General features: G+C 49.8%; 1 protein-coding gene and 1 long non-coding RNA gene across 11 annotated transcripts in view; one reads left to right on the forward strand and one right to left on the reverse strand.

Annotated features, from left to right (window-relative positions):
- The window catches only part of RIPOR3 (RIPOR family member 3), a 105,191-nt gene that overhangs the window by 65,734 nt on the left and 12,800 nt on the right, over positions 1-26,657 (reverse strand). For 3 of the 10 annotated variants that reach the window (XR_013400050.1, XM_077951984.1, XM_077951988.1), the window contains exons 2-3: positions 8,127-8,234; positions 7,368-7,514 (exon numbers count right to left, since the gene is read on the reverse strand). The exons of 4 other annotated variants lie outside the window; for them this stretch is intronic. Coding sequence is in view for 3 of the 6 variants with exons in the window: in XM_077951984.1 (XP_077808110.1) it covers positions 7,368-7,373 (6 nt within the window). In the remaining 3 variants the exon portion in view is untranslated. The remainder of the gene's footprint in view (positions 1-7,367; positions 7,515-8,126; positions 8,235-26,657) is intronic. 3 more of the 10 variants (XM_077951989.1, XM_015148784.3, XM_077951986.1) reach the window with 1 other exon arrangement.
- LOC144332190 (uncharacterized) lies at positions 1,514-8,596 on the forward strand. Its single transcript, XR_013400052.1, has 3 exons — positions 1,514-1,599; positions 2,350-2,399; positions 8,460-8,596. It is a non-coding gene; the product is annotated as an uncharacterized LOC144332190 (long non-coding RNA).

Consider the following 26,657-nt stretch of genomic DNA (forward strand, 5'->3'; position numbering starts at 1 on the left):
CCTCTTATATCCTCGGTTTCCTCCTCTGTGAAAGAGCAGTGGAAATAAAATGCACGGAAATCATCAGAGCAGGGTATGTGTCGTAAGGACACATAGTAATAGCTCAAGAAACACTGTATATGTTAAATATTAGAAACCAGCTGAGAACTAACACCAATGCACCAGTGTTCTTCAATGAACTGCCCACACACCAAAGAAGATAGGGAGGAGCCCAGATCTGCTGCTCTGGGAGCTACAGGCCAATTAGGGAATCAGGAACCTGAACAGAAAATCACAACTTTGGGGAAAGTAGATGGTACATGCGTTATGTTCTTGCGGATATGGCGGGGCAAAGACAAAACCTTATGTCTTTGAACTCCCCCTTGGAGTCCGGCATAGGCCTGAGTGGAGCTCCCTCCTCAAGATTCCCTTTGCATTGGCTTCCCTGAGGAAGGATTTGTATTTAGAGTTCTGCTGTAGAACCTCTTTCTCTTGGTCTAAAATGAAGCCTGAGACGAAGGCCTTACACTGTTAAGGGAGGAGGTGACCCTGGGCCCAGGAAGAGGGTGGGTCCAGTCTCCCAGTTCTGTCCCTGGCATGTACTCTCCCCAGGCCTATCCCACTCCCAAATCCTCCCAGGTTCCAAACCCTGAGGCCCCACTGACTGTCCCTCAAGAAATCACCGAGGCTGGGCACGGTGGCTCACACCTATGATCCCAGCACTTTGGGAGGCTGGGGCAGGTGGATCACTTGAGGCCAGGAGTTCAAGACCAGCCTGGCCAACATGGTGAAACCCCATCCCTACTGAAAATACACAAATTAGCCAGGCATGGTGGCAGGCGCCTGTAATCCTAGCTACTCGGGAGACTGAGACAGGAGAATCGCTTGAGCCTGGGAGGTGGAGGTTGCAGTGAGCCAAGATTGCACCACAGCACTCCAGCCTGGGTGACAGAGAGAGATTCTGTCTAAAAAATAAAATAAAATAAAGAAAAGAAAAGGAAAGAAAAAAGAAATCGCCGAGCCCTCTCTATACCCATAAGCACAGCCTTGACCGAAGTCCTGACGACTGGGCATGCAGCTCAAATCCCCAGGGAGATACCACTATATACACACACACACACACACACACACACACACACACACACACACACACACTAGGGTGGCCATCATTCAAAAGACAGACCACAGCAAGCGCTGGAGAGGATGTGGGGCAACTAAAACCCTGGTACACTGCTGGTGACAAGTAAGAGCACACAGCTGGTTTGGAAAACAGCTTGGCAGTTCCTCAAATGGTTAAGTATGAAATTAAGCAAATGGTTACATGTAAATACGACCCGGCAATTCCACTCCTAAGTATACATCCAAGAGCAATGTCAACATATGTCCACGCAAAACCTGTACACAGACATTCAGAGCATCGTTATTCATAGTAGCCAAGAGGTAAAAACAGCTCAAATGTTTATGAGCTGATGAGTGGGTAAACAAAATGTGGGACAGTCATACAAAGGGACACGATAGGGCCATATAAAAGAGACCAAGCCCTGATGCAGGCTGCGAGACAGATGAACCCTGAAAACAGTACGCTAAGTGAAAGAAGGCAGACACAGCAGGCCACAGAAGGTATGGCTCCGCTGACATCCAAGTCCAGAGCAGGCAAATCCAGAGAGACAGAAAGTGGATCAGTCATTGCCAGAAGTTGGGGGAGGGGAGAATGGGAGTCATTACTAATAGGTATGGGGTTTCTTTTTGGGGTAAAACTGCTAGTGGTGATGGTTGCACAGCTTTGTGAATATGCCAAAAAACAAAACCAAAACAAACAAAAAAAAACCCCACTAAATTCTATACTTTTTTTTTTTTTTTTTTTTTGAGACAGTCTCCCTCTATTACTCAGGCTGGAGTGCAGTGGCACGATCTTGGCTCACTGCAACCTCTGCCTCCTGGGTTCAAGCAATTTTCCTGCCTCAGCCTCCCGGGATTACAGGCATATGCCACCACACTTGGCTTTTTTTTTTTTTTTTTTTTTTTTTTTTTGAGACGGGGTCTCCCTCTGTTGTCCAGGCTAGAGTGCAGTGATGCCATCTTGTCTCACTGAAACATCTGCCTCCCGGGTATAAGCAATTCTCCCACCTCAGCCTCCCAAGTAGGTGGGACCACAGGCATGCACCACCACACTCGGCTACTTTTTGTATTTTTTTTGTAGAGACAGGGTTTTGCCATGTTGCCCAGACTGGTCTCAAACTCCTAGAGTCAAGCAATCCACCCGCCTGGGGTATTTCTCATTGGCATAATCAGCACTGAAAGATCATTGAAAAGGGACTTGCGTGATCCAGGGGTCACTGTTATTTAATGCGCTCCCCTCATCTCCTGCAGGTTGTGACTTCAATATACCCTCTCATGAAGCCTTTCCTGGCCCCTCATCTGTAAGTGTGACCACCGAGCCCCCTATCTCCCAATTCCCTTTTCCTGCTTTATTTTTCTCTTTAGCGTTTAATACCATCTGACATTCCATACATTACCTTGTCCTTGTCTGATGTCTGTCATCCCAACTAGAAGTGCTAGGAGGCAAGTACTAGGAAGCACAGTTTTTTCTCTTTTTAGATGAAATTTTGCTCTTGTCGCCCAGGCTGGGGTACAGTGGCGCGATCTCGGCTCACTGCAACCTCCATCTCCTGGGTTCAATTGATTCTCCTGCCTCAGCTTCCCAAGTAGCTGGGACTACAGGTGCCCGCCATCACGCCCGGCTAATTTTTGTATTTTTAGTAGAGACGGGGTTTCACTCTGTTGGCCAGGCTGGTCTCGAACTCCTGACCTCATGACCCACCCAGGAGGTAGGGTTTTTGTCTGCGTGGTTCACTACTAAGTCCTCAGCACTAGGAGGAGACGACCTAACATATAGGAGGCACTCAGCAAATTTCCATGAACGAATGAATGGAGGGATAGATGAATGAATGAATCTGTATCTCCAGTGGCTTTGTCCTCTCTTATATCAGCTTTGTTCCACATCTTACACTTAGGAGGTGATTCAATTAAACATCGCTTTGTTTTTGCATGTTTGGCAGTTTTTGTTTGTTTGTTTTGAGACAGCATCTCAATCTTTCCCCTAGGTTGGTATGCAATGGCGCCAGCACCACTCACTGCAGCCTCAACTTCCCAAACTCAGGTGATTCTCCCACCTCAACTCCCCGAGTAGCTGGGACTACAGGCATGCACCACCACACCAGCTACTTTTTGGATTTTTAGTAGAGATGGGGTTTCGCTGTGTTGCCAAGTCGGGTCTCAAAATCCTGGCCTCAAGCCATCCATTCGCCCAACTTGGCCCCCTAAAGTGCTGGGATTATGGGCATGAGCCACTGCACCCAGCCAACCATTGTAAATGAACCAATCAATGAATTTCTCCCTGGGTAGTGAAGCTCCCGCTTTTTGAGGTAACCCAGACTTTCCATTTGTATGTTTCCTGAGTCCCTGACTGTACATTCTTCCTGCATATTGTCTCCAGGACTAAGAGAATGGAGCCTTTTGCCAAGAAGAGGTTGAGTTCTCAGGCCTCCAGTTTAGATTAAATAGTGGTTTTACAGGGGAAAAAAAAGTGAGAAACCCCCAGAAGTTGTGGGGAGCTGAGGGAGTGGGAAGAGGGTTCCCCAGGGACAAACTCCTCCTTGCCCCCCTGCCCAGTGCCCCAGGGCACACTGCCCAGTGGGTGAAAGCAGCCAGACACACGGGCTCACTGCAGTTAGCAAGCAAACCTAAGTGTATCAAGATGGGCCCGCTGACGCCAGCTGCTCTGAGTGGATCTGGAATGAATTGGGGGGTTGTTAAGATCGCCGACTTAAGCCTCTTCTCACAGGAAAAATATTTATTTCACTGAGCTCTGCTTTTTGGAAAGCTGCGCCTGTAACAGTCTGCATCGATCTAGCAGAGTTTTGGCTACTGCTGGGTTTTGTCTCCCTCCTGTCTCGGTTGGCGTGGGCTGTGTGTGTGTGTGTGTGTGTGTGTGTGTGTGTCCACAGCACACCCTCCCATTATTAAGTAATCAGCCAAAAGACTCAGCCAGGACACTCTGCTCTTCTTTAACCAGAAAAAAGATGAACACGAACTGAGTTCGTGGCATGAGGCACGAGACCTTCATGTTTTATCTTCAAAGATGCCTGCTTGAAACTAGCAATTCTTTCTTTCTTTCCCTTTTTATCTAGTAAATTGCTCCCTCTACCTCCTCCCAGTTTGGGAAAAAAATACAGACAACTATGAAGAAGAAAGTAAAAATCATTCCTATGGTTAGGTTAGGGTTGACTGCAGAATTGTTCTTTCCTTTTTGAGACGGAGTCTCACTGTTGCCCAGGCTGGAGTGCAGTAGTGTGATCTCGGCTCACTGCAACCTCTGCCTCCTGGGTTCAAGCGATTCTCCTGCCTCAGCCCCCTGAGCAGCTGGGACTATAGGCCCACATCACCATGCCCGGCTAATTTTTGTATTTTTAGTAGAGACAGGGTTTCACCATGTTGGCCAGGCTGTCCCCTTCTTTCATACTCTTTGGAGTTGAAGGGCCTGGGTTTGAATCCTAGCTCTGCTATTTGCTGGCTGTGTAACCCTGAGAATCATGTTACCACTTGGAACCTCTGTTTCCTCATCTGTAAAATGGTGTAACAATAGTACCTACCTCTTTGATTGTTGGGAGGAGTAAACAAGAGAAAGTATATATAGAGCTTAGTGAAGGTTCAGCAACAGTAAATGCAAACAGTACCTATTTTATAGGAGAAATATATACAATATTTATCTCTTTTTCATAAAACAATATAGTGTATACAGTTTCCTGTTTCATTGCCTCATTTTAGAGGCAGAGTCTTGCTGTGTTGCCCAGGCGGGCCTCAAACTCCTGTCTGTGTTCAAATGATCCTCCTGCCTCAGCCTCCTGAGTAGCTGGGATTACAGGCATCCGCCACCACACCCGGCTAATTTTTGTACTTTTAGTAGAGACGCGGTTTCACCACATTGGTCAGGCTGGTCTCAAACTCCTGACCTCGTGATCCACCCACCTTGGCCTTCCAAAGTGCTGGGATTACAAGGCGTGAGCCACCGCGCCCAGTCAACTCGTAAGCATTTCTTTTTTTTTGAGACGGAATCTCGCTCTGTTGCCCAGGCTGGAGTGCAGTAGCGTGATCTCGGCTCACTGCAAGCTCCGCCTCCCGGGTTCACACCATTCTCCTGCCTCAGCCTCCCAAGTAGCTGGGACTACAGGCGCTCACCAGCAAACCTGGTTAATTTTTTCTATTTTTTAGTAGAGACAGGGTTTCACCGTGTTAGCCAGGATGGTCTCGATCTCCTGACCTCGTGATCCGCCCGCCTTGGCCTCTCAAAGTGCTGGGATTACAGGCATGAGCCACCGTGCCCAGCCAAGCATTTCTAATGACTGCAAAATAGTCCATACATTAGTTTTTAAACCGTTTCCTATGGATGGAAATAGAGGTTGCTTCCACAATATTATAAAGATTGCTGTGATAAACATCTCTAGACCCAAATCTTGGTCTATGTTTGAGGCTCTGTCTTTGGGATGAATTCTCAGAAGTTAAATGATTGATCAAATAGTATGATCACTTCCAAGAGCCTTGATATACCATATTTAGCACTGCAAGTTGCTTTCTAGAAAGATTAGCTACAGATGTATGAGAGAACCCTATGGCCAAGCGAGGTGGCTCATACCTATAGTCCCAACACTTTGGGAGGCCAAGGTTGGAGGATCGCTTGAGCCCAGGAGTTCAAGACCAGCCCTGGCAACATAGTGAGACCCCATCTCTCCACACACACAAAGAAAGAGGCCAGGCGTGGTGGTTCACGCCTATAATCCCAGCACTTTAGGAGGCCTGGGCAGGCGGATCACTTGAGGTCAGGAGTTCGAGACTAGCCTGGCCAACATGGCAAAACCTCATCTCTACTAAAAATACAAAAATTAGCCAGGCATGGTGGCACATGCCTGTAATCCCAGCTACTCGGGAGGCTGAGGCAGGAGAATTGCTTGAACCCAGGAGGTGGCGGTTGCAGTGAGCCAAGATCACACTGCTGTACTCTAGCCTGGGCAACAGAGTGAGACTCTATCTCAAAAAAAAAAAAAGAGAGAGAGAGAGAGACCCATCTTACCACATCCCAGCTGCATTGAGGATTATTACCTTTTAGTTATTGTTAATTTGACAGGCAAAAATGACATCTCATTCTTAAATCTGCACTTTAAAAATTTCACCCAGTATTTTTCTAATACTGGTTTTATTGGCTACAATGTGTTAAGCGTTTACTATATGCCAAACATAGGGTAAATATCTTTTTCATTTTTTAGAGAGAGACAGGGTCTTACCTGTTACCCAGGCTGGAGTGCAGTGGTGCGATCATACTTCACTACAACCTTGAACTCTTGGGCTCAAGGGATCCTTTTGCATCAGCCTCCCTTTTAAGTAGCTAGGACTACAGGTGCACCACTATGCCTGGCTAATTTTTTTTTTTTTTTGTAGTAACAGGGCCTCAGTCTGTTGCCCAGGCTGGTCTCAAACTCCTGGGCTCAAGTGATCCTCCTACCTCGGCCTCCCAAAGTACTGGGATTATAGGTGTAAGACACCACACCCAGCCTCCATAAAATGTCTTAATCAAACTTCTGTGTATATATCCAAAAGAAGCAAAAGCAGGGACTCTAACAAATATTTGTACATCTATATTCACAGCCATATTATCCATCATAGCCAAAAGGTGCAAGAGACCCAAATGTCCACTGACAAATGAATAGATAAACAAAATGTGGTGTGTATATATGCAAGGAGATATTATTCAGACTTAAAAAAGAAGAAAATTTTGACCCATGTGACAACATGGATGAACCATGAAGACATTATGCTAAGACAACGTGCCCATTACACAAGGACAAGTATTGTACGATTCCTTTTATATGAGGTTCCTAGAGTACTCAAATTCAGAGACAGAAATCAGAATGGTTGAACTGGGAGAGGTGGCTCACACCTGTAATCCCAGCACTTTGGGAGACCAAGCTGGGAGGATCACTTGAGCCCAGGAGTTCAAGACCTGGGCTCAGAGTGAGATGGACAACAGAGTGAGACAGCAGAGTGGACAACAGAGTGAGATCCTATCTCTACAAAATAGCCTGGACAACAGAGTGAGATCCTATCTCTACAAAATAAAATTTTTTAAAATTAGCCAGGTGTGGTGGCACATGCCTACTACTCAGGAGGCTGAGGTGGGAGGATTGATTAGACTCAGGAGATCAACATTACAGTGGGCTGTAACTGCCCCACTGCACTGCAGCCTGGGAAACAGAGCAAGATTCTGTCTCAAGAAAAAAAAAAAAAAATTCTAATCAATCTTTGCAACGTGTTATTTTATAAGATGTTATTATTACCTCCATCCTTCTTTAAAAGATGATGAAACTAAGGCTCAGAGAGGTGAAACACGTTCCTAGAGTCACGCAGCTTCTAAATGGTGAAGACAGGTTTAGATGCCAGGTCTTACTCTCCAAGGCTACGTTATCCTGCAAATTCTGGTGGACCTGGGAGGTAAAGGGGAAATACAGTCAAGCTCAAGGTGGCAGATGGAGTTAGCAAGTACACAGTGCCAAACGGAACTGCTGGCCCTGAGAGCTCAGAGTTCAGTTCTAAATTTATTCTCTCTGACCTTATTGTGGGTTCTAAATTTGGCCAAACAAGTTCTTCCAGACCGATTAGTGACGTGGATACATTGTTTTGAAGATAAAACCCTTTTCCTGGTATGAAATAAAAAAAATAATAATACAGCGTTTGCTTGCAGCAGCCATCCTGCCGCTGGTTAACAGCCATCTGAAAATGATTCTGGGTTTTCCACCTCATGGTGGACACGTGTACTTGTTGGCCGATTTCTTGGGGACAGTGATTAAAACCATTTCCTGAACCGAAGTCTGAATTTCTCCTCCTGAATGAACCAGAAACAAAACATCAGGAAATACCCAGGCATAAAAGTTCTAACCAGGGCCGGGTGTGGTGGCTCACGACTGTAATCCCAGCACTTTGGGAGGCTGACGGGGGTGGATCACCTGAGGTCAGGAGCTCAGGACCAGCCTGGCTAACATGGCAAAACCCCGTCTCTACTAAAAATACAAAAATTAGCCGGACATGGTGGCAGGCACCTGTAATCCCAGCTACTCGGGAGGCTGAGGCAGGAGAATCGCTTGAACCTGGGAGGCGGATGGGAGCAGAGGTTTCAGTGAGCCGAGATTGCACCATTGCATTCCAGCCTAGGTGACAAGAGCAAAACTCTGTCTCAAAAAAAAAAAAAAAAAAATTCTAACCAGAACCAAACTTAAAATTGTCCCAAAATTACAAATTAAGACCAAAATAGGCCTCTTTGGGTGGTTTCCAGGCCAGGGAGGAGTTACGGGGTCCTTGGAGACTCACCAGCTGAGTCCTGACTTCTCTGGGGAGGTATTGGGGTGACTGACCTATCTGTGACCCCTTCTCAGACACCCTGTCTCTAAGGAGGTGGAGGAGGCATGTGACCCACATGGTCTGGCCACTGATGACTGAGCAAGCTACGGACACCGGACCCGGGAGAGACCATTCACTCACTGGCCACAAACATGACTTCAGACGCATGCCCTAAAAGGATGAGCCTGGGTACTGGATTCCCTCCCTCAGAAATGTGGATCAAGAGACACAGGATGTTCCTGCTGGTTCAGCTACTTGAGTTAAAAGGTCATGGATACCTGGATGTGGGGTGGTCATTCTGGGAGTACATCCATATAGAAAGAGGAGCGGGTGCTGTGGGATTCTGGATCCCAGTGATAGAGCTAAGTGGCTGGATCAAGCTTCACCTGAAACCCACTCTACTTGTCTTAGTCTGTTTTGTGTTGCTATAAAAGAATACCTGTGACTGGGTAATGCATAAAGAAAAGAGGCTTATTTCATTTTATAATTCTGCAGGCTGAGACATTTAAAGGGATGGCCCTGACTTCTGGCAAGGGCTTACACGTTGCATCACCACATTCAGGAAAAGGGAAAACAGAAGGGAGACTGCAAAACGGGGGAAAACCTGAAGGTCATCATGGCTTTATAATAACCCACTCTCACAGCAATGGGTTAGATGGAGAACCAATTCAGTCTCACGAGAATGACAGCAAGAACTCACTCACCAGCGAGAGGGTGGCACTTCCAAGCCATTCATGAGGAATTCACCTCCATAGCCCAAACACCTCCCACTAGGCCCTAACTCCCATCACTGCCACACTGGGGATCAAATTGCAACATGAGTTTTGCTGGAGACAGACAACCCCTATCCAAATCACAGCACTACCCCTGAACTTTCTGTTACATGAACCAACAAATCTTCCTTTAAATTAGTGTCATTGGGTTTTCTGGGATTTAACTTTTTTTTTTTTTTTTTTTGAGATAGGGTCTTGCTCTGTCACCCAGGCTGGAGTGCAGTGGCACAAACACAGCTCACTGTAGCCTCGATCTCCTGGGCTCAAGGGATCCTCCCACCTCAGCACCCCCCACTTATGCCCTCCAAGTGGCTGGAACTACAGGAACCACCACACCTGGCTAATTTAAAAAACAAAATTTTGTAGAGGCCGGGTGCCGTGTCTCATGCCTGTAATTCCAGCACTTTGGGAGGCCGAGGTGAGTGGATCACTTGAGGTCAGGAGTACGAGACCAACCTGACCAACATGGTGAAAAACCGTCTCTACTGAAAATACAAAAATTAGCCAGGCGTGGTGGTGCATGCATATAATCCCAGCTATTTGGGAGGCTGAGGCAGGAGAATCGCTTGAACGCGGGAGGCAGAGGTTGCAGTGAGCAAAAATCATGCCACTGCACTCCAGCCTGGGCAACAGAACGAGACCGTCTAAAAAAAAAAAAATTGTAGGTTTGTAGGGACACAGTCTCACTATGTTGCCCAGGCCAGTCTTCAACTCCTGGGCTCAAACAATCCTCCTGTCTTTACCTCCCAAAGTGCTGGGATTACAGGCATGTACCACTGCACCCAGCCTAACATATTTTTAATAACCAAGAGAAACATCTCCATAGCCTCGTGACCCATCCTTTTTAAACCTGAAATTGGTAGAGTAGGTTTCTGATTCATAGAACCCAAACAAACATTCCTCCCTAAAGCAGGCAGAGGCTCTTTGGGAGAGTTTACATTCAAAACAGTGTCCCTGTAAGTCCCAAGTGACAAGTTCCCCTTTCCTGGGCTGAAGCATTCTGAGGAGAGGCAAAGAGGCTAAGGCTTAGCTGCAGGAACACGCTGTCCCCACGACAACCCCCCTTCTCAGCCTCGGAACTGCTGTTATCAGAGTTGTGTTGTCTCTTGAAGGTTCCGGACAAAGGGTGAAGCAGGGACTCCTGAGTCTAAAGGGCAGGTCGGGGCCTGGGAGAGAAGGGGAAGCTGGCCTGGGGCGGAGATGTTTTCCATTTCCCCTGGGCTCCCGCATGGGACAGCTGCTGTTCATAGCCAGTTCAGCCGACCATGGGAGGAATCACATCCACTCGACAGGCAGGCAGTGACGACGCTGGGATCTGAACATGGGGCTGAGGGGCTCCAGGCGTGGCACCTGTCCCACTACACTGCGGGGAAGCTCTGACTGCTGCAGCCTCCGTTGTGGCCACATCTGCCCTCTAATTTCCCTTCCAGCTGGTTCCGCAATCAGCAGCCACTTCAGACATCCCTGGAGGCTCCAAGGAGCTGACTCCTGATGAGGAAAAGGATCAGCCACAGACTCACTCTTCCTCCAGCCACTTCCAGACCCATGGGAGGCGTGGGTGTGTCCCAGACTACCTGGGAGTATCTGCTTTTGTCTTCATCCAGGGCAGGACCCTCTAAAGAAGGAGCCCTCAGAGAAGGGGAAAGCCAAAAGGAATTAAAAGTAAATTTCCAGCCGGGCGCGGTGGCTCACACCTGTAATCCCAGCACTTTGGGAGGCCCAGGCGGGCAGATCAGGAGGTCAGGAGATGCAGACCATCCTGGCTAACATGGTGAAACCCCGTCTCTACTAAAAATACAAAAAAATTAGCTGGGCATGAGCCTGTATTCCCAGCTACTCGGGAGGCTGAGGCAGGAGAATGGTGTGAACCCGGGAGGCGGACCTTGCAGCGAGCCGAGATTGCGCCACTGTATTCCAGCCTGGGCAACAGAGTGAGACTCCATCTCAAAAAAAAAAAAAAAAAGTAAAAAAAAAGTAAATTTCCAAATGGAAATAAATAAGCAGTCATAATTGGTCATATTGGTGAAATTGGGCACTAAGGGCCAGGCAATGGGCTGTGGGATAATGTCCCTTGAGAGGAAGGTGCTGAGGTCCAGGAGGTTCAGGCAGGTGACATGACTCACCCAGAGCCACTGGCTGGAGAGTGGCAGGGCTAGGTTGGAGCCCAGGTGGTGGACTTCACAGGTGCAGCCGTGACCGCTGTCATCCCTCCCCTGGGGAGTTGTTGCAGACAGCAAGACACAGTGCTCTAAGCTATTTCTCCATCTGGTGTGCCCGGATGCCTCTGCCCACCCAGGACCCTCCTCTCAGGTGGCCCACCACTGCCCTTCCATCACAGTTCATACCTTCTCTCTGGACCCACAGGGGTATCCACTGGACCAGGACCCCAGGGAGGATCCCAGTCCTGATCCCACCACTCTCTGGCCATGGTGACAAGGGGCAAGTCAATTCTTTCCGAGCCTCAGCTTTCTCACGTGTACAATGGGAGTTTGTACTAGACAAGAAGTTTTCAGGCCGGACACAGTGGCTCACGCCTGTAATCCCAACACTTTGGGAGGCCGAGGCGGGCGGATCACTTGAGGTCAGGAGTTCGAGACCAGCCTGGCCAACATGGTGAAACCTTGTCTCTACCAAAAATATAAAAATTACCCAGGTGTCATAGCGCATGCCTGTAGTCCCAGTTACTCTGCAGACTGAGGCCAGAAGAATCACTTGAACCGGGGAGGTGGAGGTTGCAGTGGTCCAAGATCTCACCACTGTACTCCAGCCCAGGTGACAGAGAGAGACTATCTCAAAAAAAAAAAAAAAAAAAAGTTTTCAAACTGCTGACTGCACCTGTTTGTAGGCCCTGAGCTCAACTGAGTGAGTCACACAGGTATTCACTGACGTGATTCTGCCTCCGAGGCCACATTTTCTCCAGTGCACCTCTGTCCTTCAGCAAGTGACCTGAGGCTGGGACTCCCGCATGCTGCCTCCCATCACCTTACCCAGACCTACTGCTCGCTACAACGTGCTTAATGATTGTCAGGTGACTCACATACCCTGTTCTGTTCTGCTTCACAGTGTCTGCCAGCCCGTGGAGTATGGCACAGTGGCTAAGAGCCAGGGTCAGGCAGTGCGACTCCACCTCTCCAAGTCCCCAGTGCAGCATCTGATCAGAGGGAATAACTCCACCTGCCTCCCAGGGCTATTCTGTGAATACTAATCAGCATAACGCATGTGAAGGTCTTGGCGTGGTGAGCACATGACCCCAAGGTCAGCTCCCTACAATGATGAAGTTCATATCACAAGAGGCCCCTAGAGGTCAGGACAGCCTTTCAGTGCCTTCCTATGGCAAACAAGCGGCTGGCTCTCTGCCACCTGTTTTCTCCCCTTCATTGGGCAAAGCTGAGCTGGCAGAATCATGGCCACCTCAGGATTTACTCTCCACTTTCTGGCTTCCCTAGACTGCTGCCAGCCGTTTGTCCCACCGTCCAAGACAAAACCCTGATCCCCATCCCCAAAGGAAAACACCTCGCCTCCCTCACCATTTGAGTGGCCGCCAACTCGAGCACATTATTAGATTTAATTGTATCTAATGCTTGAATACCTAATATATGACTTATTACTTTCTCTCTCTCTCTCTTTTTTTTTTTTTTTTTTTTGAGACAGAGTTTCATTCTTATTCCCCAGGCTGGAGTGCAATGGCGTGGTCTCGGCTCACTGCAAACTCCGCCTCTCGGGTTCAAGTGATTCTCCTGCCTCAGCCTCCTGACTTGCTGGGATTACAGGCGCTCGCCACTACACCCGGCTAATTTCTGTATTTTTAGTAGAGACGGGGTTTCACCATGTTGGTCAGGCTGGTCTCGAATTCCTGACTTCATGTGATCCACCTGCCTCGGCCTCCCAAAGTGCTGGGACTACAGGCGTGAGCCACCGCACCTGGTCCCAATATATTACTTTCAAGGACAAAAACTGCAATCACTTTTGCACCAACCTAATATTTAAGGTAGGACACCGTGAAGCCCAGTGAGATCTCTGTGGGGGACAGTGTGGCTGCTAGGCTGTGAGCCCTCCCGCCTGTCTGTGTGCCACCCCTGAGAGCTGGGTCGGCAGTCGCGCTGTTGGCTTTGCTCTGACCTCAAGTCTGTTTCTTCTCCATGTGCACGTGGAGCTGCTGCCTGGAGTGGAAATCTCCACTGAGGGACAGACCTGCTTTCAAGGCTCACACCAGGCAGGATCCCACAGGAAAGGGGGCTGGCTGAGTCAGGAGGGTTGTGTGCCTGAGTTCCCTGTGACACTGGGCAGATCACTCAACGCTCAGAGTGCGCTTTTCCATCTCCATCTGCTTGGAGCAGGAATTATGAAGAGTTTTGGCTCAGGTTCCAACGCCAAGGTGGGAGATACTGGTTGCTTTGGGTATAGTGTTGAGATAGAGTCTGAGGCTGTGTTTGGGCTCACTAGGAAAGGGTGCTGTGTCTACTATGAAGTGAAAAAGAGGGGGTAAAGAAGAAACCCGGCCGGGCATGGTGGCTTAAGCCTGTAATCCCAACACTTTGGGAGGCCGGGGCAGGAGGATCACCTGAGGTTAGGAGTTTGAGACCAGCCTGGCCAACATGGCAAAAACCTGCCTCTACTAAAAATACAAAAATTAGCCAGGCATGGTGGCGCATGCCTGTAATCCCAGCTACTTGGGAGGCTGAGGCAGGAGAATCACTTGAACCTGGGAGGCAGAGGTTGCAGTGAGCCGAGATCATGCCACTGTACTCCAGCCTGGACAACAGAGGGAGACCCTGTCTCAAAAAACAAAACAAAACAAACAAACAAAACCCATGGTACTGGCTGGGTGCAGTGGCTCACACCTGTAATCCCAGCCCTTTGGGAGGCCGAGGCAGGAGGATCACTTGAGCCCTAGAGTTGAAGACCAGCTTGAGCAACATGGCAAAACCCCGACTCTACTAAAAATACAAAAAAAAAAAAAAGCTGGTTGTGGTGATGTGTGATTGTGGTCCCAGCTACTCAGGAGGCTGAGGCAAGAAGATTGCTGGAGCCTAGGCCTGCCTGGCTGACTTGGCTCTACCTTGGCTCAGAGACCCCTTTTCTTTTTTCTTTTTTTTTTCTGAGACAGAGTCTTGCCCTGTTGCCCAGGCTATAGACAAACGGCATGATCTCAGTGCTCTGCAACCTCCGCCTCCTGGGTTCAAACAATTCTCCTGCCTTAGCCTCCTGAGTAGCTGGGATGGCAGGTGCGCACCACCACACGGGGCTAATTTTTGTATCTTTAATAGAGATGGGGTTTCCTCATGTTGGCCAGGCTGGTCTCTAACTCCTGACCTTGCGATCCACCCGCCTCGGCCTCCCAAAGTGCTGGGACTACAGGCGTGAGCCTCCACGACTGCCGGGCGGGTTTCTTATGGTGAATGATCCCACAGCACGTTCAGTGCACATAGTTACATGGAGTAGAACACAGACAGTCACCTCCACATTCTTCTGGCCACCATGACTGGTTCAGCCGAGGAACCTCCTCCAAGCCAGGTGAAGGAAAATCAGCCCTAAAGCCCCCATCTCCACACACCTCACTGTATCCGGCTATACCTAAAGCCAAACTGAATCCCAGACGTCTAAATTTTATGAGCCAGTAAATTCCCGTCTTGGCTTAAGCTGGTATAAATCAGGGTCTTGTCCCTTGTAATGCTGAGTCCCAAGGCCCAGATTCTGGGCCTTTCGTTTTTCCATTCAGGCCCCAGAATGGATACCAAGGAAGGGTTTATTAACATGACAGTGAATATCTAGGGCCTTATACACATTTTTCTTCAATTCAGCTAAGATAAGAGGCCTGTAATACAGAGAAAGGACACCCTCTTTTCTTTCTCTTTCCCTTTCCCTTTTCTTTTCTTGACAGAATCTTGCTCTGTCGCCCAGACTGGAGTGCAGTGGCACAATCTCGGCTCACTGCAAGCTCTGCCTCCCAGGTTCATGCCATCCTTCTGCCTCACCCTCCCGAGTAGCTGGGATTACAGGCGCCCGCCACCACACCCAGCTAATTTTTGTATTTTTAGTAGAGTCGGGGTTTTGCCTGTTGGCCAGGCTGGTCTCGAACTCCTGACCACAGGTGACCCACCTGCCTCGACTTCTGAAAGTGCTGGGATTACAGGCATGAGCCACTGCACCCAGCCAGGACACTCATTTCCTTGTTTTTTTGTTTGTTTGCTTGCTTTTTGTTTTTGTTTTTGTTTTAAGACAGTGTCTCACTCTTGCCCAGGCTGGAGTGCAGTGGTGCCATCTCAGCTCACTGCAACCTCTGCTGGGTTCAAGCGATTCTCCCTCCTCAGCCTCCCAAGTAGCTGGGACTACAGGCACGTGCCACCATGCCTGGCTAATTTTTGTATTTTTTGTAGCAATGGGTTTTCGCCATGTTGGCCAGGCTGGTCTCGAACTCCTGGCCTCAAGTGATCCACCCGCCTCAGCCTCCCAAAGTGCTGGGATTACAGGCATGAGTCACCACACCCAGCCTTGGACACCCATTTCTTCGAACGTAGGAAGAAACATCTTAGGAGCATGATCCCTCCTGGGGAGCTATCTTACGGTCTTATGTGATAAGGTGACCTCTCCTTTGGGTGAGTGGAGGCGAGGTATCTGGAGTGTTCTTCTATCCCTCCTAACCTCCCCTCCAAACAAAGCTTTCCTGAAAGCCTTGTCCTTAGTTTCCTGGACTCTGAACCTAGCTTGGCTAAATTTTCTTTTAAAGCATCAGCATAAATCATGAATACCTTGGGAAGGGAACATTAACCATCAGCCGGCAAAGTTAAAATTCCCCTCCAGCCCACTTAAATGGACTGAAACCTCCACCCCATCCCCAAAGGAGCCTTTCTGGCCTTGTCCTTGAACATTTCAAAATCGAGTTTCTGCTTTAAGTTCTTAACACACCCTCACCGTGGCTCAGCTCACTGCGCGGCCACTGCACAGAGAGGGGAGGGCAGGGGCCATGATACTGAACTCACAGCTCTGGGCATTTCTGAAGTCTGGCTTGAAGCTTTTTCTACAGCAAATTGTTTTCTTCTCCCTTTCAGGAAAGTGAAAAGTCACACAGCAGCTGTGGGAGTCAGAGGAGCAAAGGCTTTGGGATCACATAGACATGGGACACACGCTTGCTTTGTGATTCTGGGTAAGTTCCGTAACCTCTCTGAGCTTCCATTTCCCTTTCTGAGGAAAGGGGATACTAATACTGCCCACTGCGATGGCTGTTTCTGAGATTCGATGCCGCTGTGACTAGCGTCTGCCTGACTAGCAGAGGGTAGTCACAGTGTCAGGGTCCATGGCCCTCTCATGAGACTGGGGCAGGGGGTGGGAAGAGTGTTTGGGACACCCTGGGAACCTCAGCATCATTCTGCCGTGGGAGTATGACCTGCTGTGCCCTGGCTGCCCTCAGTCTGAGGCTTGCTCTGCCAGCCCAGGGAGAACCATCCACTCATCCTCCTGGCAGAGACAGATCTCGTTCTCCCCTGTGCACAGGTGGGGAAACTGACTCTGCCCAGGCCCCTGAGTCTGCTGACGGAGGCGCCTGGCCACCTGTATCCTGGTTCTCAGCTCTGAGCCCAGCAGGAAAGAGAGGAGGACATTCCTAATGGGGGACACAGTGCCCTTCCTCCTCCTGCCCCTGCTGCTGCCACCACTGCAGTCCCTGGTGGTGCCAACCACTCAGGCTCCAGAAGCTGCTTCCCGTGAACAGGCAAAGCTGCTTCCTGCAGAGGCCCCAGCCTTTGCACTTCATCCTCAGAGAATCCGATTCCCTCTCCTCAGTGTGGTTCCTCTCCCACACACACCCACCCAGCAATCCAGACTCAGAGAATGGAGTGCCTCAAATCAGGGGAAATGGCCAGGCACAGTAGCTCACGCCTGTAATCTCAGCACTTTGGGAGGCCAAGGCGGGCAGATCTCTTGAGGTCAGGAGTTCAAGACCAGCCTGGCCAACATGGCAAAACCCCACCTCCACTAAAAATACAAAAATTAGCGGGGTGTGGTAGTGGGCGCCTGTAATCCTAGCTACTTGGGAGGCTGAGGCACGAGAATCACTTGAACACGGGTGGTGGAGTTGCAGTGAGCCAAGACCAAGCCACTGCCCTCCAGCCTGGACGACAGAATGAGACTCCATCTCAAAAAAAAAAAAAAAATTCGGGAAATGATGAGGCTGCACACACACATGCACACACCACACATAGCTCACGCATGCACTTGACATGCATTCACATGCACACATGCACGTATGTGTTCACATGTGCACACACAGCACCTGCTCACATGCACACACAGGACAGTCACACACATACATGTGCACACATATGCTCACATATACATAATACACATATGCACACATAGCACACACATTCGCACATGCATGCTCACACGTGCACACACATGCACACGTGTGCTCATATATGCACACATGGCGCACACTTACACACACACACACACACACACACACTCACACATGCACATACACACTCCCCTCTTCACCCAGCCACCCTACTCTTCCTTCTGGATCCCCTTACCCAACCCTGGTTCAGGACCACCTCTCCTGAGCCCCGGGCTAGGTCAGGCCGCTCTCCTTACACCCTCATTACTCTTAGGTTTTTTCTTCGGCACTTGTTCCACGATCGTGACTAATCACGTGTGTGATCATTTTGGTAACAGGTAATATTAATAGCTCGAAAAATATTAGCGGGCTTTCCTCTTTGGCCTTTCTGGGTAAGTAGCGCTTCCCCTCTCAGGCCTGAGGCACCTGGCTACCTGGGAAATATTTGAATTTGTACAGAAGGAATAAAGAGGACCATGGCAGATCCAGTTCCTGATCATCAACACAGACTTTGCTACGAGACAGTAGGTTTAGAAGCCACTGCTGTGCACTGACCCTCTGGGGGCTTGGGAGGAAAGTGTTCTGAGACCACCCTCCAGCAGCTTAGGGGTGGGGCCTCTGGAGGTGCAGCAAGTGGAAAGGAAGGAAGCTCTGGTGTGTCACTTTCCTTGGCTGCACTGGGTCCTCTCCGGGCCAGGATGGGCTCAATGCGTTCTTGCTCAGTAGGTGACACCTCATTAAGGTGAGGGGCAGAGGGACCTGCAGAAGGGTCTGGGAGTAGATGGCCCAGGTAAGGGTCAGACGCAGTAGAGAGTAGATTCAGAAATGCTCTGGGGAAAAAAAAAAAGGCTGTAATCCCAGTACTTTGGGAGGCCAAGGCAGGTGGATCACCTGAGGTCAGGAGTTGGAGACCAGCCCGACCAACGTGGCAAAACCCCATCTCTACTAAAAATACAAAAATTAGCCAGGCATGGTGGCGGGCACCTGTAATCCCAGCTGGTCAGGAGGCTGAGGCAAGAGAATCACTTGAACCCGGGAGGCAGAGGTTGCAGTGAGCCGAGATCGCACCATTGCGCTCCAGCCTGGGCAACAAGAGCAGAAACTCCGTCTCAAAAAAAAAAAAAAAAAAAAAAAAGAGAAGAAGAGGGAGCTCTGAGCCAAGGTAGGGCCAAGTCAGCCAGGCAGGCCTAGGCCCAGAGCATGAGTTTTACCAGCTGCTGGTTTCGGCCAAAATGCCAGAAAGTCAAACAGCAATCCTGGGCATCAGACATGGCTGGAAACCCAAACCCCTCTCCTCCTGGGAAGTCTCGTCATCCACAACCGGACACCCCCACCCCCACCCACCCAGTGCCAGCTTAGAGAAAAGCTGGGAGGAGCAGAAGGAAATTTGAGACCAAGCATTACCAAAGGCCTCTAAAGTACTGGATCAGATTAAATTAAATCTAGTTTTTTTCCTTGTTGCCCTATGAGTAGGCTTTGTGAGAAATATCAGATCAGTTGCAGGAAATAAAGAAAGACGTGGGCCGGGCGCGGTGGCTCACGCCTGTAATCCCAGCACTTTGGGAGGCCGAGGCGGGCGGATCACAAGGTCAGGAGATCGAGACCATGGTGAAACCCCGTCGCTACTAAAAATAGAAAAAATTAGCCGGGCGCAGTGGCGGGCGCCTGTAGTCCCAGCTACTCAGGAGGCTGAGGCAGGAGAATGGCGTGAACCCGGGAGGAGGAGCTTGCAGTAAGCCGAGATTGCACCACTGCACTCCAGCTTGGGCGACAGAGCAAGACTCCGTCTCAAAAAAAAAAAAAAAAAAAAAAAAAGAAAGACGTGTTCTCTGCAGACCCACGTGGCAGGTGAGTAAATGTACAGCACGGGTATCTGTCACCAGCAGTGCACTCCCCTGGGCAGGCACCGCACCATCCTGTGGAGCACTGTGTCTGGCACATAGTAGGCGCTCAGTAAACACCCATGAAGTGAGGCTAATGTGTGATTAAATTCCAACCCTGCGTGGCAGCAGACAGGTGGCTGGTCTCTGGGACTGGGGAAGAACAAGGCTCTATAGTTGGCTTCCTCCGGGAGGACAGGTTTTAAGTCAGATCCGACCGGGTTCAAACTTTGGCTTGGCCTTGTGGTAGGCAGTTTCTAGCATGGCCTCCAGTGATCCCACCTCCTGGCACGAGTGTGGGTGGACACTTCTGTTATTTATTTATTTGATTTATTTTGAGACAGAGTCTTACCCTGACACCCAGGCTGGAGTGCAGTGGTGCGATCTCTGCTCGCTGCAACCTCCACCTCCTGGCTTCAAGTGATTCTCCTGCCTCAGCCTCCTGAGTAGCTGGGACTACAGGCGTGCACCACCATGCCTGGCTAATTTTTGTGTTTTTAGTTGTCTAGGGTTTATTTTAGTTGTATTTTAGTTGTTTAGGGTCATGTTTAGTTGTATTTGAGTTGTTTAGGGTTTCACCGTGTTGGCCAGGCTGGTCTCAAACTCCTGACCTCAAGTGAGCCACCTGCCTCAGCCTCCCACAGTTCTCAGATTACAGGCATGAACCACCATGCCTGGCCATGGGTGGACACTTCTAATGAGGAGAATATGGCAAAAGGGACAGGATGTCACCTCCGAGATTAGGTTATAAAAGACAGTGACTTCCACCTCTCTTTCTCCCTCTCTCTCATGTGAGCGTACACACACACACACACACACACACACACACACACACACACACACACTTCTTGGCTTTCTTGCTTTGACATAGCAAGCTGCCATGCTGGAGATACCCACATAGAAAAGAACTGAAATCAGTCTCTAGCCACTAATAGATAGATAACTAATAGCAATAGATAACTAATACAGCCACTCATTAGCTCTGCCCTCAGACCAGTTCTTAATCTGTATGTGCATACCCTCATCTGAAAATGGGCATAACAGCACATCCCCAACATACAGGCTAATTGTGAGGATCACGAAAATGAATGGATGGGTAGATGGGTAGATGGATAGATGGATGGAAGGATAGTTGGGTGGGTGAATAGATGAATGGGTGGGTGAATGAATGGGTGGGTGGGTGGATGGATGGATGGATGGATGGATGGATGGATGGATGGATGGATGGGTGGATGGATGAATGAGTGAGTGTGTGGGTGGGTAAATTGGTGGATGGATAGATGGATGGGTGGAAGGAAGAAGAGATAGATGGATGGATGGATGGATGGATGGATGGATGGATGGATGGATGGATGGATGGATGGATAGGTGGATGAGTAGATGATTAGGTGGATGGGTGGGTAGATGGATGGATGGGTAGGTGGGTGGGTGGGCGACTGGATGGATGGATGGATGGATGGATGGATGGATGGATGGATGGAACTACTAACTGGAGCCATGTGAATATCACAGAATCAGGAAGTGAAGCCCAATCAGCAAGTCCCAATGGGGCTGTGAATAACCCTCACTGAGCAGCTGTCACAAGGCCAAGCACCTGGCTGTCCCCCTAGGAAAGCCCCTCACCAAGGTGAAGCCCTACCTCCATCCTCTTTACCCCAGTCAGTTCCTCCTGGGGCTCCAAAGGACCAGTGTGCTTAGAGCTACCTCTGGTCAGAAGCCAGCAGAGTCCTGCAGTGAAAGGGGTTGGAGCCCCCTGCTGAGCTCAGTGCTGAAGAGGCGTCATGGCCAGGCAACCTAGCACTCTCTGCCCTCCACTGGGCAACCCCCAGGCCACATTCTGCCATCCTTTTCTCGTTGATTATGTTCCCCATGAGGTTGCTCTTGCCTAAAAGCTGGCCCAGTTTGGCACCACAGAGAAACAAACCAACAGCTACAGCATCTGATAGCCCCAGTAACTGACTCTTGTGGGAAGGCTGCGACCAGCTGGCCCGAGTCCCACAGCCTGACCACAGCTCTGTCAGTGGCCAGTCCTGGGGGTAACAAGGACACAGGGGAAGGGTCAGGTCCCAGCTCTCATGCTGTAACAGATGCCAGACTCCAAGTTAGGAGAATGGACTTTCCACCTGGATGCACGTCACAGTGCCCGGAACCCTAACAGACATGCATCAGACTTGACACCTTCCCCACCCACCACCCCAGGCTTGGCTGCCCATAGAGGTGCACACCTGTCCTCCCATCTCCTCCTGGTCTGGAGCCATGTGGGCAGAAGGGGATGTGAAGACAGATCCTCGATGTCCACAGGTGCGGGGACTGCTTGCCAGCCCATGGCAACTCACCTGTAGTGCTTAGAGATTTGGGGGTAAGCCCAGTGATGCTGCTTATGTGGGCTGTCCAAGCTGGGTGGTAACCAATCCCAGCATTGAATGTGCTGAGAGCCGGACCGGTGGATGTCCCCATTGCCCTGAGGCAGGTCCAGGAGAAGGCTCCTACTTGCTGTGCAGAAGACAAGGTAACTCTTGTCCTTGATCTACAGCCAGAAGACAGCAGGGCTGCTTCTCTCTGCATCCCAGCCTCCACTCTTCTCTAGATACCATCACCACCGTGACAACTGCAGTTAACACTTAGTGAAGACCCCTAGGGCCATGTGCCCCTGCGATGCCCACAGATGCCTCTGAGGTGGGCCCTGTAATGGTCCCTATGTTAGGGAGGGACTGTCCCAGGCCCAGCTGGTCAGTGAGGGAGGCAGGATTTGAACCCAGGCAGCCTGGCTTTGGGGCACTGCTCTCTGCCATGTGGCTAGTTCTGACACCCTTGCCAGCTAAGGTGGACACACCTGCAAAGGTGGGCAGCCTGGCTTTGCCCTTCAGGAGCCCCTGATCTCTCTCAGGGGCCTCCAACCCACCCACTGGCTCTCCCTGCTGACAGAGCAACTATTTCCTGGCCCCAAAGCCCCAGTCTCTGGAAATGACCTTCCTTTCTTCTCCAGCTCACGGCTGTGAGAGGCTCCTAACTGCACCCACCCCCGATCAGCCAAAGCCAGTTACTCCACGTCCAAGACACAGGCATGTTAAAATGTAAACTGCCGTTCATCATCCGGCAGCGTGACTGTTTGCCTCCATCAGGCCCCAGTCCGGCCTCAGCACGCCTCCACGCTCTCCTCAGCGTCAAAGAAACAGCCTCGTCCTGCCAGGGCCTTCGCCAGGCCTGGCCCGGGAAGTCAGGGCTCCCTGACCCGATGGAGCGAATCGTTGTGAGCATTTATTTAATAGCATTATCTTGATGATGAATAAATCACACCTTCATGAACCATTTTTCCATTTGTAGCCCCAAGTCAAGACTCCCAAAATGTTACCAGATGTCAGGCATGAAGTATACACTCCTGGCAAGCTCTGCCATGCATGGGAGTCATACCGCTTTCGACCCACAGGAGAGCCGGCCACGAGCGGTCCAAGGCAGGAGCAGGCCAACTCCATGTTGGCCATTATAAAGACAAGATTCCTTTCCCCCCGCTTTTTATGGCCTCTCTGGGGAAGATGTGTCTGGAAGGAGGTGTGGGCCCGGAAAGAGCGTATCTCTGATGCCTGGGATTCCGGGACAGAATGTGCAGCTGACTCTAAGCTCTTGGGACGGGATTGGAGGGTCTCAAAACCTTGCTAGCTTTGGAGTCAGAGAGAAAAGAGTCCCAACCCCAGATTTACCACTTGCTAACATGTGTGACCCTGGGCAAATCAGCTCACCTCTCTGGCCCTCGGCAGAGATAATCCTGGTACCTACTTCACAGAGTCACGGAGAGGATTAAATGGGAAGAGGAATAAAAGGAGTTTGGAGGAGTGCCCAGCACATAGTGTGTATTGAGCAAATTCTGTCGTAAGAGGAGTATTCGTAATAGCTACTATTGATTAGGTGGTGGTGTGAGTTGAACAGTGTTCCCCCAAAATTCAAGTCCACCCAGAGACACAGAATGTGACCATTTGTGGAAATAGGGTCTTTGCAAATCTAAGCAGTAAGATGAGGTCATACTAGATTAGGGTAGGCCCTAAGTCTAATGACTGGTGTCCTTATTAGAAGAGGATAGGGGCTGGGCACAGTGGCTCACACTTGTAATCCCAGTGCTTTAGGAGGCTGAGACAGGGAGATGGCTTGAGCCCAGAAGTTCAAGATCAGCCTGGACAACATACTGAGACCCATCCAGTCTCTAAAAAAGAAACTAAAAGCCAGGTGCAGTGGCTTGCACCTGTAATCCTAGCACTTTGGGAGGCTGAGGCAGGAGGATCGCTTGAGGCCAGGCGTTCAAGACCAGCCTGGGCAACATAGCAAGACTCCATCTCTATTAAAAAATAAATAAATAATAAATTAATTTAAATTTAAAAAAAATTTTTTTAATTAGCCAGCCATGGTGGGAGGATGAGGCTGCAGTGAACTATGATCAGGCCACTACACTCCACCTTGAGCAACAGAGTGAGATCCTGTCTAAAAAAAGCCGGGACACACAGGAAGTGGTGGGTAAAGATGGTGCAGCTAGAAGCTGAGGAGCAACAAGCATCCCTGACCACCAGCAGAAGCTAAGACGCAAGAAAGGATTCTTCCTTAGAGTCTTCAGAGGGAAAGTGGCCCCGCCCACACCCTGATTTCAAACTTCTAGCATCCAGAACTGTGAGAGAACAAGCTTCTGTTGTTTGAAGCCACCCAGTTGGAGGTGCTTCATTACAGCAGTCCTAGGCAGCTAATGCAGGTGGTTGCTATGCACTAGATTCCCTGCATTATAAATGCATCATATGTGTGAATTCACCTAAATCCTCACAACAACTGTAAGAGGAAACCACCACTATTACTCTACCATTTTACAGAGGGACTGATCAAGACTCAGAGAAGTTGGCCGGGTGCGGTGGCTCAAGCCTGTAATCCCAGCACTTTGGGAGGCCGAGACGGGCGGATCACGAGGTCAGGAGATCGAGACCATCCTGGCTAACACAGTGAAACCCCGTCTCTACTAAAAAAATACAAAAAACTAGCCAGGCGAGGTGGCGGGAGCCTGTAGCAGGAGAATGGCGTGAACCTGGGAGGCAGAGCTTGCAGTGAGCTGAGATCTGGCCACTGCACTCCAACCTGGGTGACAGAGCGAGACTCTGCCTCAGAAAAAAAAAAAAAAAAGACTCAGAGAAGTTAAGGGACTCATAGCTGGATCTAGATTTCAATTTGGTCTACCTGGTCTAAAGCCTGCTTTTAAGGGCCAACTCTGTGCCAAGTGCTAGAGCCACTTCCTTGCTCAGTCCTCACCGACCACACTGTGCTATCTTTATTCACATTTTGCAGTTGAGGAAACAGGTTCAGGCAGGTGTGTCCAAGGCCACCCTATTTAGGGACTGACAAAGGCAGGTTCATCTGACTCCAATGCCAACGCCCATGCTGTTGACCAGACCATCCCTGCCAACTTCCCAATACGAATGCTTTGAGTGGCTCTCAGCCCCCAGACAGTGGAACACCAGCACACCAGTGCCTGGAGGGCAGCAGCTGTCCAGCAAATGTCTGCTTTTTCACTTGTTCACTCATTCAGGGCAAGTCCAATGGCAGAAGGGGCAGGAGATCCAGGGCTAGCATCAGTGGTGCAGGGAGCCCTCTGGCCCCTTAAATATCCTCAGACAATCCCAGAAATCATTCCTGGATCTACCCTCTATGAGTTTTCTAGAGTAGCCACTGCTGAACTGTAGGGTAGTGAGGGAGAGACACAAACACAGGCAAAACCACACAACAGTGAAGATTCCATCAGAGCAGGAATGTTTTTCCACCAGGAAACAAGAGCCAGTTCATCTGAGTTTCTTCGCCTTTTGTCCCAAGATGCAAAAATGTCAAAAATGTGCAAGGGCTCTGGCCACAGATGGACACTGTATCTCGCCCCCACGGGCCGCTTCCTGCATGGGGCTGAAGGTCAGGGTGAAGGTTGCTGCCCTGAGAGTCAGGGGAAGTGGGTCTGCCTCCTGCTGTGTCACGTCTTTGCCATGGTGTGTGGGATAAGGCCCATCATCTCCCAGAATTAAGCTGTAGCTGACTATAAAACCACAGGTTAGGGCTGGGTGTGGGGGCTCATGCCTGTAATCCCAGAACTTTGGGAGGTTAAGGCAGGAGGTTCACTTGAGCCCAAGAGTTCAAGGCCATCCTGGGCAACACAGCGAGACCCCGTCTCTACTAAAAATACAAAAATTAGCCGGACATGATGGTGTGCGCCTGTGGTCCCAGCTACTCTGGAGGCTGAGGTAGGAGAATCACTTGAGCCCAGGAGGTCAAGGCTGCAGTGAGCCGTGATCATGCCACTGTACTCCAGCCTGGGCCGCAGAGCAATACTCTGTCTCAAAACAAAACAAAAAACCCACAGGTGAGGTCACATCAGGCTTTTTCCCTTTATTCTCCCTAAGGGCTGCACCCTCTATCAGTGCCTCCTCCAGATTCTACCTTTTTTTTTTTTTTTTTTTTTTAGTAGAGATCTTGCTTATACCCAGGCTGGTTTCAAACTCAGGCTGGTTTCAAACTCCTGGGCTCAAGCAATCCTCCTGCCTCAGTCTCCCAGAGTGCTAGGATTACAGGTATGAGCCACCCACACCCAGCCCAGATTCTACTTCACACTTGGCCCTGTCCGTCAATCCATTTGCAGTCACTAAGCACCAGCTGCATGCACCACATCGTGCCAGTGTCTGGAAGGATGCTCACAACTATCAACACGGATAACTAATAATATCAACAAGACCACAGTGTAAACGCAAGGCAATATGTGCTTGGTCTCATTTAATTCTCACATCAAACCCGTGGGATACATATCATTAGCACCCTCATTTTCTAGAGAAAACTCAGTTCTGAGGGTGGATGATTTGCCGAGTTCCTGGGAATTCGGCCTAATTCCCTTCAGAGGTGGCTGCAACTGCCTGTGGCCCAGGCATTCCCATAGATGGGTCATTTTCTCACACCAGCTTATATTTCTTGTGCCAGACACAGGGTCTAACCCCATTTGCATTATGTCTCTGAGACCACACAAGACCTTCCTGTGAATTTGTTGCCATTACTATTATACTTTTCTTGTTTTCTTTAATTTATTTTTTGAGATGGAGCCTCACTCTGTCACCCAGGATGGAGTGCAATGGCGCGATCTCAGCTCACTGCAACCTCCGCCTCCCAGGTTCAAGTGATTCTCCTGCCTCAGCCTCCTGAGTAGCTAGGATTACAGGTTCGTGTCACCACGCCCAGCTAATTTTTGTGTTT

Source organism: Macaca mulatta, chromosome 10 (genome assembly GCF_049350105.2).
Source record: "Macaca mulatta isolate MMU2019108-1 chromosome 10, T2T-MMU8v2.0, whole genome shotgun sequence".
NCBI lineage: Eukaryota > Metazoa > Chordata > Mammalia > Primates > Cercopithecidae > Macaca > Macaca mulatta.